Raw genomic sequence first — 16,462 nt, forward strand, 5'->3', positions numbered from 1 at the left:
CATCAGTAGTGGTGGTAGTAGTAGTGAATAGTACTAATAGCAGTTCTAGTAGCAGCAGTATCCTGCAAACATGCGCAGCGGCGAAACAGTATACACACCAACATTGTAGGAAGTACAGTAAAAATGTTAATGTTTCTGGGAAAGTATGCTTGTGTATAATCTATGGCTGATAGATATCATCGGGGTCTGGTACGGGTCTCAACGCAGGCTTATAACTTATTCCAGTATAAACACCTTGATAAATGGAGCGTTCAGGACACGAATCCTGTTGCGTGTTCAGATCTCTCTAGGCAGCAAGTGCGATTATGGTTTGCACATACTTCACTAATCTGCGCACTCTCTGTTCACACGAGAGAACATTATTTATTTACATTTATTTCAGAAAGAGCATCAAGGCAGTAAGTGTACAGCTACGCCCCCTCATCTTCTGCAGTGCAGGTTTAATGAGTGATTTCAACTTCTTGCTCCAAATAACTGATTTATAAAAAAAATATTTTATTCCTTATATGTGGAGCATTTTGCTGTCGTTATTGTATCATATAAATGTATCATTATTGACTGGATGGATTGGGATAGAGAGAGGACTGACTGATGTATTTGAATAGCTCTGATCCATAGCTCTAATGCAAGTGCAACGCATTAGAGCTATGGACCAGATAGAGCTATGGACCAGAGCTAGTATTTGAAATGCTTTGGTGTTAATAAAATATAAACTTTTCTCTTGAAACTATGACATTCATAAATTTCATATTGTTTTTGTAGTCAGCGTAAGAAAGACAGTGTAAAAATGAAGATGCAAGAGATGGAAACATCAAGTCCAACAGCCTAATGAAAAAAAAAGACAAAAAACAGCACATCATATTAGCTATGGTGCCAGGCCAGCCCAGCTGTAATGATCTTAAATCCCTTTATTTTAGATTGTTTTGTAGTAATGGTACAACATAAACATTACAGAGACTTTAGTTTAGTTGTCACTGTACAATACTTTAAAACAGTTGCACACAGCACACATGCCTAGAATAGCTCTTATTTGCACCGCCCTCGTTGAAAACAATGTATGTCAAATGTCAAACTCCAGCTTGTCCCCCTTTCAGGCTGCATGCACATATAATAGCCTGGCTAATAAACCAGACTAATATCACACAACACTCGATCGGTCTTATCCAAGCGCTCGGTTTCTGCCCTACCCTCTTCTGAACCTCGCAGATAAGTAAGCCTGGGACCTGGGACACGTCACTCGTCCCTCCCCTTGACCCCTTCCTTCTTGAAACTTCTCGAAACGTTTCGATTCACTAACCTCGCGTCACCACCAGGCTTTTCAATTCTTCACAGTCTCGTATCGTTGCATTTTGAGAGGAACAATGGCGACAGGCGGGGTTCCTCTGGAGCACGAGCATTTGACTTGCTCCATCTGTTTGGATGTGTTCTCCAGCCCGGTCACTCTGCCCTGCGCACACTCCTTCTGCCGGGGCTGCATCCACACCTACTGGAAGAAAGAAGACATCAGCTGTCCTCTCTGTTTGACACGTTTCCCTCACAGACCTGCTCTGTCTGTCAACCTCATCATGGAGGAGATGGCCAGTGGCCTGCGGTTACAAGACCAACCGCTGGTTCCAGATCCAAACCCGGACTCACCACCGCCGGACAGAACAATGGCAGCCGGACAGAAAAAAGTCATATGTTCTCAACATCACCAAGAGATGAGTCTTTTCTGCGTGGATGATAACAAGCTTTTGTGTGGTCAGTGTGTTCACCATAAGACACACACAACTGTGCCAGCTGCTGAGCAGATGCAACAAATAAAGGTAAGAAAAACCTTAATCCGGTCGTTTTAACGCATCCCTCACCAACCTTAATCCAGTCGGACCAATGCTGTGTCGAACCAATTAAAGTCTGCCTCAGTCCCGGACCCTCTTGTAAAATGTAAACGTAAACATAAACAAGTGTAATGCTTTGTGGTGTCGTCCACTCGCAGTAAACCGTTTTTGTATTGAGTTTAGACCTAGAATGCCTGTGATCATTTAATTATACTTCGTAAATTTACGAAGTATAATTAAATGATCACAGGCATTCTAGGTCTATATTGAGTTGTGCTTGAAATGTACTGTAATTCAGCAAACTGTTAATATATATATACTTCAATCAAACAAACAAACTATTGTGTATTTGGCTTTAACAAAATATGTTCTGGTTATATTTGTCTGGTGACTGCATGCAGTGCATGGGGAGTTGGGACTGCCCACTTTTATTACTCTAGTAGTTGCCTGCCTCGACTCGCCTGTGACCTGTCCATACATGTAAGTTTCGTTTCTTCAGAATGGAAACGTTTGTGTTCACTTTAGTTTACTGTACTTTGATAGATAATGCTACGAAATGAGAAGACCAGGACAGCAAACATCGCACGCAACATAAAGATGGACATTGTTAAAACTCAGATGAACATGGAAACATTTAAGGTAATCCTATTTTATCCCGTTTTTTTAATCCACATTACGCAATCTCTCTCTCTCCCTCCCTCTATCATACCCATCCTCTCTTTCTTTCTTTCTTTCTTTCTTTCTTTCTTTCTTTCTTTCTTTCTTTCTGTGTTTGTGTGTGTGAGTCTGTGTGTGTTGTTTGTGGCAGTGTATGCAGTGTGCCCATCAACCCAGGGGGCCGGGCTGGTTCCTGCGAGGTGCCACATGTCCGAAACAATTGAGAAATGACAAAGTTACCCTTAATGAAGTGGTTGCACGGTTGCACCACTTAACTCCCCTCTCCCCCCCTCCTCTCTCTCTCTCTCTCTCTCTCTCTCTCTCTCTCTCTCTCTCTCATTAGCAGGCAACAGTGCAGCACTATCTCTCTCTGCACAACAGCGCCCCTACTGCTACTAATAGTCATACTGGTGCTCATGGCCACATACATAGGCGGACACATAGGTGAACACGGACATTGCTGTTCCTTGGTTGCACCACTCAAAAACAAAACTATAGACCGATTCCGTAGCGGTTTCATGGTCGCAGCCTACGTATTTCCTGTAGGCGGACTCGACGTAGCTGCGGGGATAAAACCCTCACCAGGCGCACCTCTTCCACTACAGTGAACGGCAGAGTGACTGATGTTAGTTTGCCTCAAACTTTACTCCTTTACCTGCTTTTTTACTAACACTAACAAAGATGCCCAGAACATCGAGATGAACCTGTGTAGTTTATGGCTGCTCCAACAGTAGTGGCAACATAAAAAATAAAATAAAACGGAATGTCTAATATCCACCGCGGTGGCTGAGACCAGAGCCATTGAGTAATGGTTGAGACGAAGCAGGGAAAGATACATATCGCCAGTCTTACCCAATACCAAATCTTTCTGTTTTATGAACACAAGGCTGCTGTATTTTATACCTCATACTAAGCATTTAAAGTATGAGGTATAAAGTACACTGGCGTTATGTATCTTTCACTGCTTCGTCTCAAACATTACTCAATGGCTCTGGTCTCAGCCACCGCGGTGGATATTAGACATTCCGTTTTATTTTATTTTTTATGTTGCCACTACTGTTGGAGCAGCCATAAACTACACAGGTTCATCTCGATGTTCTGGGCATCTTTGTAATGTTAGTGTTAGTAAAAAAGCAGGTAAAGGAGTAAAGTTTGAGGCAAACTAACATCAGTCACTCTGCCGTTCACTGTAGTGGAAGAGGTGCGCCTGGTGAGGGTTTTATCCCCGCAGCTACGTCGAGTCCGCCTACAGGAAATACGTAGGCTTTGACCATGAGACCAGCTACGGAATCGGTCTATAGATGGCTTCACATTAACACTACTACTATATTGAGATGTTACCGCCATCCAGTGGCTGTACTGCATTATTGCATTGGTTTTCATAATGAATAATGACCATTTTCTGTAATAACAAGGAAGTTATATTCTTCATATTGTTTCTTGTTCAATCTAGACTATGCTCGGTACTATCTATTCATTGTTATTTGTTAAGTATCTTGTAAAGCATGTTTTTGCATTAATTGTAGTATACAAAATTACAAATACATCATTATTTGCATCTGGTCTCTTTCTCTGTTAGGAGTCAGTTATGCTTCAGAAAGAGGAGTTGGAGGATGATTTGTCCACACTCATATCTGCCATCACTGATGTGAAGAGACGACTGATGGCTTCCATGGAAGACAAGGAGAAAAGGCTGCTGCAGAAAAGTCAGAGTGAGGTCACAAAGATGGAAGCCACCTGCAAGACCCTGGAGGATGAGGTCTCCAACATGGATGCCGACCTGAAAAGCATGGACCCCTACAGAATGATGCAGGTGGGCAGCATAAAAAAATCACACCTGTGTGAAGTGAGGGGCACACTTGGTCTATCTTTTTATTGCACATCCAAGCCAGTTTCCCTGAGAGTTTGGTACTTTGCTCAAGTTTGATTGATTGATTTAATATTTTATTACCAGTTTGCAAATGTACAGTGGTACGATTTTACCATGATGCTAAAAGGGTAACACAAAAAATCCTAGGGGCTTGTTTCCATTGTGGTCCTGTGTATCCAATTCATTGAGATAAGTGTGTAAAAGCTGTTTTTGAGCTGGGTGTGGTCTGTGCACTCTCAAGCTCATTGTAACTGCGCTATGCAACTTTCCTTTTCTACCCCAGATTTGAACCTGGTTTCCTGGTCAAGTGCTGACTTTTTATTAATAATAATATATATTAACAAAAAAAACAAAAAAACAATTTGTTCGATTAACTGTTGCACTCCTAAATCAGAAGGATACCCATGAAGACAAACCTGTAAAGATGAATCACTCTGATTTGATAACTGGTCCTATGTATGGCGTTACATGAACGTGTATTCACCTTTATCAGCTGAGCTTACATTTGTGGAACTTGTCCTTTTATAAAAGCAGATGAATGTCAATAGAATAGAAATGTGATGTGGATCTTTCAGGCTTATAATTCACTGCAAAGACGTTCAAGTCATGCATCAGCAATCCAGTCCTCTGATGGTGTGACCTTTGACCCTGAGGAGAAGCTAACAGAGTCCAGAGACATCAGAGAACAACTAATGACTGCTGTCACAAGCATATGGAAGGGTAAGAAGCATCATCACTGATATAGTTTGGTACCGATAGCAGTTGAACACCCCGAGCGCCCAGAGGTATTTAGGACCATTAAATCAGGACATCCCAGCCATTTGCAGCAAAGGAGCACATTTCAAGGTGCACCAGGCGCTATCTTGGATGTAGCTGAAGTAGCTAGATGTAGCCAAAACACCCCCGAGGCGATCGACAACAACGGGAGGTATGATTAATTCTAACGTGACAAGCGACGGGACCGCAATGGGCCGTCAAAAACATAATCTTTGGTTAGAGTTGGATGGATTGATTTAGATCAAGAGTTATTCACGTTTTAAGATTTTCGGTCTCATCCACTAAAATGGGGGGGAACATTTTGGATGACTTCCCAACCGGAAATGACATCGAATGTTACCCAACAGGCGCTCCCAGCCTGTGCAGCGGTGTGCTCGGTTATGATATCAATAAAGTCCATCCTGAACGTTGAGCGTTACTATTTGATAGGACGGAGACCTCAGTTTATGACACTCAGGGTGTTAATATTCTGTCTCTCTCCACACACACAGGACCTCTTCCTTTTGGATAAAATTGTCAAGACCTAAATAAAATAATCAAACCGTAAACACTTTCCAGAAGACTTCCTTACAGGTGTCCTCAAGGTTCCTTGAGAATTTGGACACGCATTAAAGCCACGTGACTTTCAGACATGAATACCGTTACATGCCACCACATTTCCTGAACGTCTAGTAAGTCTGAACAGGGCTAAACTGTGAATTGTGGTGTGGTTGAATTGTAGCTTCCCACATGTACAACAAGTAGTAGGCTACATTTTACAGCACCGTCTGATACTCTTATATTAGATTAGACTCGATACACTTTATTAATCCCCAAAGGTAAATGAAGATGTTAGAGCAAATAATATACAAAACAATACGAAAACTACAAAAATCTATCTTCCTAACCACACAACCATGAGCTGCCTGACACAGAACCACATGCATTAGAGTTGTTAAACGGTCTGTAACAGTTTCTTTAACCAATCCACAATGGGACAATCAGTAGCTACATGACTTCTAAATACAAAGGTGGGAGTTCATATACATTGTACTGTATACTGTTGACAGTTGACACAAAGGAAGACTGCATTTTCATCTGAGGTAGAGTGAGCCTCTGGCTGAAAGTTCTCACCCTCTGGCCTCTTCTGCTGCCTGTCATAGTGGATGGGAGAGGTTATCCAGAATGAGTTGAGTTTGTCCCTCATCCTCTTCTACTACCTTCAGCCCATCCATCTCTAGGCCAACAACAGAGCTGGTCTTTTTATGATCTCATTAAGCGTATGCAGCTTCCAGGCCTTGATGACAAAGAGGAAGATTTATTCCTCTCATATACTGTAAATGGTTTGGAGCAGGTTTAAAGCTGAGATCAGTGCAACAGGTCACACTGCTACTGATCACAGCCAGATACTCAAAGCCAGACACCACTCAATATATATAGAAATATTCCTCTGATTTCCAATTCTGTCTGTTCCTAGACCAAGGCCCCATCGCTGCACAGCCCCTGGACATTGATTTGACGACATTGAATCCTCCATTGAGTAAGCTGATTAAATGTAAGTACATCTTTGAATACAGCGTTGGTTATTCATCAACAAAACACATTAAAGTGAAAGTTTCAATAATATTCTGTTCTGTAAAACAAAACAAATAACTAATAAGACACTTTTTGTACACATTTTCTGAATGTTATTCCACAGATTCAGAGTCTCTCACCTTTGATCTGACAACTGCGGCCAGTTTCATTTGGGTGTCTCCTGATGGAACTGTGGCTCGGAATACAAACCCAGAAGTCCAGCCACATGAACCACACCCAGAAAGGTTGGAAGACAATCGGGTTAGGGCCACACAATCCTTCACAGGAGGAAGGCATTTCTGGCAAGTTACGTTTGACCATAACCATAACGCATATTTTGGGATACTAAGTAAACAAACGAGTAGGGGGGTTCGGATTGTTCCCTATGCCCAGGATCCTAGCTATTCATCATTTGAAGTCTGGTCTTCAGAAATAAAAGTTATATGTCATACAAGGATAAATGTACCTCGTGTATTGATATGTTGTGTGTATTTAGATTATGACAGTGGGATCCTGGGTCTGTATTATAGGAAAGATATTACAGATAATCTACATCCCCTGCATACCTTCACCACCAGTTTCAATAAAGAGGTTATTTTCCCAATATTTCAAGTGGCTAAAGACACAGTAAGCTTTACATAGAGGTGTTTGGACCTCGGCTGCCAATTAGATGAGTCCAGCGGCTGTTTAATACTCATGAGCATGATGGTTCTACAGAAATCAGTCATATGTCACAGAAATGGTGCATGCATACCTGTATATACGGTGTGTGTGTGCAAATTACAGGATTCGGAAGGCGGGATAAGGCAAGTAAATTTCTAATAAAAACCAGGCTTTGCACGGGTACTGCAGAAAGCCTAGGGATGCCTAGTCACATGGGGTAGTTCACCCAATAAATTACATAATTTATATTGTTTACCAACCCGGTGATGATGAGAGTTTTAGTTTGTAAAATGTTCCTGAACGGTGAATCCAGAATCCCAAAATGAAGGAATTAAGATAGCGTTTGGTTGATAATTCGCATCTCTTCCATTCAAGTTTTTTTCTTTGTTGGATTCTGCATTGCTCCTTTAATCTCATTTATACGTTATATGGTGAAAAAGTGGTGGTTAAAATATTGCCAGGATTTGTAAAAGTGATGGACACAAGTCTCATCAGACATGTTAGAATATAATCAAAGTCTGCTCAGTGGGTTTTGCCGTTATGTGCCTTATAATTCTTGCATAGTATGAGGCTATGAGCTCGGTTGAAGTTGAGTAATGGGAAGTGAAAAGTCTGCACTGAAGTATTTGGAGGAGGTGAGTTCATTGGACACCAGCTTTGAAGGGATTGCTTCCATTTACTTTTTCTCCACCTCCCTTTGAGGGGAAAGAGGAGCCAGTGATATTAAGCTCTTAGATAAACTGGCTAAAAACCTAATGGACTGGAAAAAATGCAATCCCAATCAGGCTGTCTTCTCTTCTTCACCGCTAGATGGCACTGTATATGTACATTACACTGTATGCCTTTATTTGTGATGCCTTTGACAGATGTTTGTAGAAGTTGTTCAGTTATTGTTATATCATTTTGTAATTAACCTAAGTCCTACAGAATATATACACTTTGTCGCACAACAAATTTCAATTGTGAAAACGGCTGATCTACAAACTCACAACACTGTGCATTGTGCATTGTGAGGCTGTTTTTGAACATTTGTAAAGGATAATTTCACATGTTTCAAGTGATTAAAGGATAGACAGCTTTGCCTGCATTTAATGTGAATCACCACCAGCCCAGGTGAAATGTATGCATCGTTCTTGGTAGGCTGGAAGCTATTTTACAGTATGGCTCTAGATGCAGAACATAGAAATGTTATGTCAGATTGTCACATTCAGAACCGTGTTAAATACTACTGAAGTTTCACTTGTAATTTTGGGTAAGAAACTGTTTTTTTTAATCAGCTTGCAGAGACTTTTAGTCTAATCACGTGGTCTGGTTCTTTATTTTCTTTACTTTATACGATAAAGCGTCCAGTACAGGAGTTATGTACAATTTGTCAATTTGCAGGTATTTAGAACAAAATTATAGACCCAAAATCTATACATACTGCAAGTGCTCTGTCTTCCAATAAATAAGGTTTATCAAGTAGAAATACATGTTTGGTTATGGTGACATACATTTTGTGCGTTGTACATTTACATACATTGGCAGTTATAAATAAAATTGATATCAATTAACATGTTTGAGTACTGAGTTATTTCACTGAGCTGGTTCAGTTCAGGTGAAGTTTAAATGGTTTAATGTTTGAGATTATGTTCATTAATTTATTATTAGCCAAATGTGTTTGATTCATATCAAGTAGTGTCTTAATTGAGTCTTGTTTGGACATGAAATTCAATGACATGCATTCAAGTTGCTTGCTTGTTTGTTCCTCCTGAGTGGGGCTGAGTGCCCCACCTCCGAGTGAGGAGGCGAGGACGGCGGAATCGCTCGGGTTCGTTTTAAGGAATTCCACGTCGTCACAGCGGTTTGACCCCACTTGCTTGGCAGCCATTGTTACAGTTTCCACCAGAGTTCTACAGTACAGTACGTTCCCTGTGTTGCAGGCAGTCTGTTTACAGGACTGTTTACAAGGCCTGCTGATGTTAGATAGCCTAACACGTGCTTCAATGTAAAAAACAATGTACAATTTTGAAGCGGGTGGTCTCTAAACCAGTGGGGTCCAGGGACCCTCAGGGTTCCTTGAGGGGGACCCTAACAAGTGGGTAACTCTGAGAATATACAAATGGATTTGTACGCTCACAGAGTTATGGCACCCCCTTCGGTTGCTGTCAATGCACTCAATGGGAGTATGGGACATTATCACATTTAATCAGACTATTGAATGGTCTAAGTAGGTGACATACTGACCTACCGACGAGCTCAGTAGGTGTTTTGCCGTTATTCTGTGGGTTGATGATGGCTACTGTTTTTTTTTTTTTATACGATTTTTTTTTTGCGGCTTACGCCTTTTATTGGTTTTTTGAAGGGACGGCTTACGCCTTTTATTGGTTTTTTGAAGGGACAGACAGTAGGCTCACAGGAAACGGGAGAGAGATGGGGGAAGACATGCAGTAAAGGCCGTGTCAGGCTCGGGAGTCGAACCCGCGGCACACTGCGACTGGATTACCAGTCGGGTGCCCAGACGATTACGCCACCGCCTGGGCGATGGCTACTGTTTTAACCGTGACAGAGGCGTGCTGTCTCAAGCGAACTTGAGCCATGAGAGGCACCATTGAGCGAGCTTTAGATGGCACACTCGCTTGGCCTAGCCCTAGTGGCTCGCTTGGGCGAGTCTCAAATCCTTGTTGTTGTGCCTGCCTTGTCAAATTATGTAAAAATCACTGTGATGGGGCATGGTTTGACCCTGAAAAGTGCAAACATAATGACCCTTTTTCATGTTCCCACATGGACCCTGGAAACATAGGGATTTTCCCCTCACTATCACTTTACTGTTTAATTGTCTCCACCAGGCCGAAGGCATGGGGAGAGAGTATGTTTTGCACTCCTCCGTGTGTCCGTCCGTCCATCTGAACAGCTAATCTCCGGCACCGTTAACCCTGTCGATGCCAAATTTTGCACACACACACCCTGGATGCCAACGATGAACCTATGCCCCCCCCCCCCCCCAAACAATCCAGAACGGCCTGTTATAGCACCAGGAGGCCAACTTTTGAAAAACAATTTTTTTGATTACTCCAGATTCTGTCCAAAAATCCTGCAAATCGTTACACACTATCTCTATAGTCATGTGTTCAAGATGGATCTGTCCGATATTTCATATTCCATCCTAATTGCCAGGCTAACATTGGCTTTCAAAGTTTGCAGGATTGGCCCTTTTGAAACAAAAAGCCTCAAATCATGAACGCAGCGTGCAATTTACGTGAAATCTTTCACAGACTTTCCTACTAGGCTGAGGAATATATCCCACCCTGGGATATATTATAGAGCCACCAACTGGTGGATTTTTGCAAAACACATTTTTGGAACAAAATGCCTCCAATCATCCAATTGCCATCAATGGTGTAAGAACAAATGGCACCATTTTCACATTGGCCTATTATAGCGCCACCAGGAGGCCACAACCTGACCTGGCCTGGTTGAGACTTGTGCCCTGAGGGGCACTTTATCTAGTTTCTACTCTCCCCCTCCCCTATAATGTCCATTCCTCTCTTACCCCCCCCCCCCCCCCTCTCTTTAACCCCCATTTTGAAGCGGCTCCTGGATCCATGAGGTTCCCATGTCTGTGCCTAGATTAATCCCTGATCCACAGGTGTGATAATCCCAAACAGAATGGCCCAGCTGAACAGCGGGGCTGACAGCACTCGGGGCCCCGGGCTGCTTTGATCACAAGGACCCACAGCTGTGGTTCTGCTTAATCTACAGACCCGGCCTGGCTCCAGACCAGTCGGACGCAACAGAAATGAATTGTGTTTGTCACAGTCAAGAAATGTTGGTTGAGGTTTGACGAGTGGAGACAATGTGGCTCTAAATATAATTATATAATAAGACTAAAAGAAAAACTTGTAGATCAGTCATGAAAATAAATGTGTGAAACATTTGGAAGAATGTCGAAAATGATTACTCAAATCTTCTCCTATGAGGGGCCATGGCACAAAAATATTTTCAGATGAGGGTCTGCAGCTTACATTGGGGTCCTGTTTGAGAACTGTTTAAGAACCATTGATGTAAAAAACACAGCTATCTGGTTTGTAAAAAAAATGTCCTGTCCAAATGTCATACACGCTTTTGAACTTCACACGGCGGCATGCAACACATTATTGCAACCGGAATCTCCATCAGAATGGAAGTGAAATGGAGTGGTGATGACTGATGCAAGCAGTCAAACTAATTAGACTGAGCTGGGTGTGACCACACACCAGCTGTTGTGTATGGAGCACACTGGATAAATAACACACACACAGACCTATCTCTGTGACAGGTTTTCTTTTATCGTATCCTCTAACACAGTGGTTCTTGAATCTTAACCTATTATGGATCAGGGCTCACTTGAAAAAGCCATATTAAGTGGGTCAGATGGGCTGCATTTCCAGATAATACCTACTTTAATGATCAATCAATTGATTGTTTTCTGATTAGGATCAATGGAACTAATGTAGTATACTTTTTAGTTCCTATTTATTGGCCGCTGCCCACAGGTTTGGGGATCGCTGCTCTAACATCTTAATTCTATGTGTCTGTTCATGTTATGGTTACGGTTGTGTTAGGTCTTGACAAGCACTGTAATGGATGTTCCTTGGGAAGTAAAAGAGAACTTTGATCTGAGAGCCTCCGTCTGTCCAGCTGCTGAACCCTGTTACAACAACCAAACGACCCATGACTGCATTCACTGTCAGCCTGAACCTACCAATCATATTTATGATGGAGGAGCGCTCATGGCCGAGGGAGGAGGGCAGGAAGGGACGGATATCACCCAAGAAAAAAACAAAGAAAGAAGAAAGACATGCCATTTTTAGGGGACTGGAAGCAGGTTGAAGTCTATTATTGCCAATGGAAGAGTGAACGTGAACACAGCTTCTGAATCACAAGACACACATTGCCTAGCCTGAGCTAACGCTAGACATTTCTGGCCTAGATGGGAGGGTCGCGGCTCAGAAAAACGTGCACCCTGATTGGATCTCATCGATCTGTCCGTCACCCCCGGCCCCTCCTCTCCCCCCTAGTGCAGCGCTACGTCACATAATTTGGAGCGACGCCCACCCGGAAGGGTTGACTCCCACTTTTAGACCAGAGCGGCCAATGCGGCCAGGCTTTCAATTTTTGCACCAACAAAGTGAAAGCCTGGTACCGAGGCTACACATTGCCTAATCTTCCCAAGAGTTACAAAAATAGCTTTTTTCAAAAAGACAAATCAGGAGAAAATCTACTTTATTATCAAGTTTTTACTCTCACGGGACCTAGCACCAGTTCTAACAGCAGTTCAAGCTGCCACTGCCCACTTAGGAGACCATTTGTAGGATTTGTGTACCATTTCGTCTCTTGTGGCTCCAATTGGGATGGTCTATCTGTCTATATCAACCATCTTTGATATCACTGCTCCTATAAACCTCTTCCAGAGAGGTACAATGGGATGGAGACTGAGGACGGAGAGGGAAGGAAGAGAGGAGGGAGGAAGGAGAGGAGCGAGAGAGAGGGATATGAATTGGAGGAGGAGTGAATTGGTAAGACAGAGGTGAACTGAAAGACAGGATGTGGCCCCGGCTCCAGCGTAAGAACGAGTGAGCGTTGATTGGTGAATGACATCTAGTTTCCTCTCCGTCCGTCGACAAACGCTCCGTCTCCGTCATCAGGAAGTGACACAGTGGAAGCCCACCTCTCCTAAAGGTTCAGCTCAGTTAGATTCCCTGCAGGAAGTGAGTTGTAAAACGGCCTCATTTCCCATCCCGGCCACCAACACAGGAATCTCTTATAATGTAGCCTACAGTGGGTTGGACGATCGCTTGGTTTACCGCATTTCTTAGGCCGGTAATACACAATGCACCAGGTATACTGAAATGAGTGTAAGAGTGACACATGTAAGAGTGACATATTTAGAATTAGACTTAATTAGGCCACTTCCAATGACCTTATAACACCACCCAATTAGAATAATAGTATTAATGACATGGATAACACATTTCCTACACAGATGTCAGAAGGAATTTGGTGGAGGACCCCAGAGCAGATGACAGGGCAGATTAAATTAAAGTTCATGTATATTTGAATTAGACTAAACCAAGGTTCTTCCAGAATGGGCAGACATTATAGGCAAGTAATAATTACAGGGCGGTGAGGCAAGACAGGTAACATACAATAAAATAAGATATAACACATGCATGGGAATTAATAACATAACAACACAGAGCTACAAGACCAAGACACAGAACAAACTGAAATACAGAGCCACAGAAACTTAACAAGTAAACAATCAGGGAAGTATTACTAAACACCTAAACCAAAAGTGAGCCAGAACAGATGTAGGTCGAAATGTCCTGGCCTGAGGAGTGTGACATACAGTAGATACTTTTAGCATGCTTTTTTTTTGTTTATCATGAATCACATGAGAAAAATCTGATTTGGAGCATTTAACAGTATGAACTCAATCCCGCTTACATTAGGAGTGCAATAACGTGACAGAATAGATATTACAAGGAAAGGAACAAAGGACCACACACACACACTGTACAGTACAGTGTACACACACAGCATACTATTAATTATATGTGATGGTGCATGGAGGTCTGAGATGACCTACTAGACAGTGATACTGTACTGTCACCCAGGGGGAACATCAGCTGACATCTGATATATTTAACTGTCACTAAAACCATCAGAAAAGGTGAGAAGCCATTGTGTAAGTACTGTACACAGGGGACTTCTCAGGATGGCCCAGGGGCGTGCGTGCGTGTGCGTGCGTGCGTGCGTGTGCGTGCGTGCGTGCGTGCGTGCGTGCGTGCGTGCGTGTGCGTGCGTGCGTGCGTGCGTGTGCGTGCGTGCGGGCGTGCGTGCGTGTGCAATTGTGCGTGCATGGGTGAGGACCTGGTCCTCACAAGATAAATGGTTGTTCTATGGTTAAAAACGATAGGTTTACGATTAGGAAAAGATCCAGGTTGGGGTAAGGATTAGGATTAAGCATTTAGAAGGTTAGGTTTAGGGTTTAGGGTTGGAGTTATGCCAATTAACACTTGGCTACATGCCAGTGTCGCGCACCAAAAATAGCTGATCTACAATCTCAAGTGAATAAAAGCTTCAACCGTGTATGAATGAGGCATCATCAAATTAATAGTTTGATGTGGAATATTTGCCGGCACGTCTTGGGATGGTTTATTTGCAGGCCAGGGGTCATCACAGGAACTTGTGATGGACAAATTCTCCGTCAAAATGTTCTTTTTGCCACAGACATACAAAATGAGCAGTCAATACCATAATATCACCAGAAACAGCCCTGGCCTACGCTACAAGTGACTCCTAATGTGTGTTTTTTATGTGTCCTACCTATTCTAAAGAAAATATGGAGATCGGCAAGTCAGGCACTGCAGGCTATACAGCCTACTGGTTGTGTACAGGCATCATTAAATGCACTAATGCAGCATGGTCCAAGACAAATGTGTTCCATGTTTGGGATTACAATAATGAGGTTTATTAGGCCTCCAGTCAGTCCTTGCATCATACACTGATGATATGAACAACACAAGAACAGTATAATGAGAAAAAATAACAACAAGAACTATCAGACCTACAGGCTATAGACTTTTGCGACATGGACAAGTTTTGAAACAGACAGACTTTTCTGATGACCCGTGTGTGTCACACTCCCTGTGTGCAAGGACCTTTAGGGATTTCAAAATGGCAAGTAAAAGGGTAAAAAATAATTGCTGTCCTAAAATTCGGATGTCCTCACAAGTAATACCAACTTCAGTGTGTGTGTGTGTGTGTGTGTGTGTGTGTGTGTGTGTGTGTGTGTGTGTGTGTGTGTGTGTGTGTGTGTGTGTGTGTGTGTGTGTGTGTGTGTGTGCGTGTGAGTGCGTGCGTACGTGCGTTGCTTTAAGAACAGGTCCACTTTGGGAGTTGTTTGTTAGGAGATACAGTGAACTTTTATCACATCATTTTCTCTTCATGTTCAATCACATGTATACACACACAGGGCAGTTATTTCATTGAGTTTGAGTTTGAGTTTGAATCTTTATTTCGGTCATTTTTACAAAACAGATAAACAAAATTAGGTTTAAGCAATTTACATTGCTTAATTTATATTACATTAATTAGTCAACACAGTGACTAGTTCTGACCGAAAAGGTATGGGCTGAAGCATAAAGCTTATTTTGCCCACCTTTTTATATAATACAAATAATAATAATAATAATAAGTCTGTGATTAATTATCACAGTAGCATAATTTATGAAAACACAAATGGGAAAAAAAGATAGCAATATCATAGAAATATTACTAAAAACAGAAAAGGAAAAGGAAATATAACAAAAGTAAACAGGATGTTGATTTACATCTGTCATCACATACTATAATATAATATATAATAATATAGATATGAATATAAATATAAACTTAAATATAATTATAAATTCTACATTACAATTAAGTTGCAATAATTATGCATCTTGAATAAAAGGCTAGGTTTACTATAACAATTCTAATGTTTGTGTGACTACAATGAGTCCTATCACCGCTAGAGGGCAGACTTTGACAGGTAATCTGCTTCTAATGATCACCATCTCACCCTCACTCTGTGTATGCAAGCATGTCTGTGGCATGAGCCTATTTGATGTTATGTTGCATGTGTGTGTTGTGTTGTGTTGTGTTGTGTGACCCGCTGTTTGTGTTTGTGGGGGTTTCATTGTGTATGGCAGCGGTCTGTCACTGCTGAGAAATCCTCTAGTATTTCTTTCCCAGTCCGCTTGCATTAAGATCAGCTCTGAGTCTGAACAGAGTTTAATAAACAGATATGACAGACAAAACGGACAGCAGGACTCAAGTTGTATTGAGACCAGCGTCCTGCAGAGCCTATAGACACACACATGCACTTCAGAGAGAGGATTACACACACACACACACACACACACACACACACACACACACACACACCCTCACACACACACACAGACACACACACACACACACACACACACACACACACACACACACACACACACACACACACACACACACACACACACACACACACACACCCTCACACACACACACTCACACACACACACACACACACACACACACACACACACACACACACACA

At 42.2% G+C, this 16,462-nt stretch overlaps 1 protein-coding gene across 1 annotated transcript; it reads left to right on the top strand.

Annotated features, from left to right (window-relative positions):
- Positions 1-1,310: 1,310 nt before the first annotated feature.
- On the top strand, positions 1,311-8,891 carry LOC310866350 (E3 ubiquitin-protein ligase TRIM7-like). Its single transcript, XM_083775960.1, has 6 exons — positions 1,311-1,805; positions 2,361-2,456; positions 4,054-4,287; positions 4,920-5,064; positions 6,578-6,655; positions 6,800-8,891. Exons 1-6 carry the CDS (start codon positions 1,362-1,364, stop codon positions 7,315-7,317), a joined length of 1,515 nt encoding a protein of 504 aa, XP_083632086.1. The 5' UTR covers positions 1,311-1,361; the 3' UTR covers positions 7,318-8,891.
- The last annotated feature ends 7,571 nt before the right edge of the window (positions 8,892-16,462 follow it).

This window comes from Protomyctophum parallelum (genome assembly GCF_964188405.1).
Source record: "Protomyctophum parallelum genome assembly, chromosome: 11".
In the NCBI taxonomy this organism is placed as follows: domain Eukaryota; kingdom Metazoa; phylum Chordata; class Actinopteri; order Myctophiformes; family Myctophidae; genus Protomyctophum; species Protomyctophum parallelum.

What these genes read in the sequence shown, in the direction of transcription:
- LOC310866350 (XM_083775960.1), top strand. Translation starts at nt 1,362, where the DNA reads ATGGCGACAGGCGGGGTTCCTCTGGAGCACGAGCATTTGACTTGCTCC. An exon ending in AGCAGATGCAACAAATAAAG is followed by an intron (nt 1,806 to 2,360) that starts GTAAGAAAAACC and finishes GTACTTTGATAG; the next exon opens with ATAATGCTACGAAATGAGAA. An exon ending in ACCCCTACAGAATGATGCAG is followed by an intron (nt 4,288 to 4,919) that starts GTGGGCAGCATA and finishes TGGATCTTTCAG; the next exon opens with GCTTATAATTCACTGCAAAG.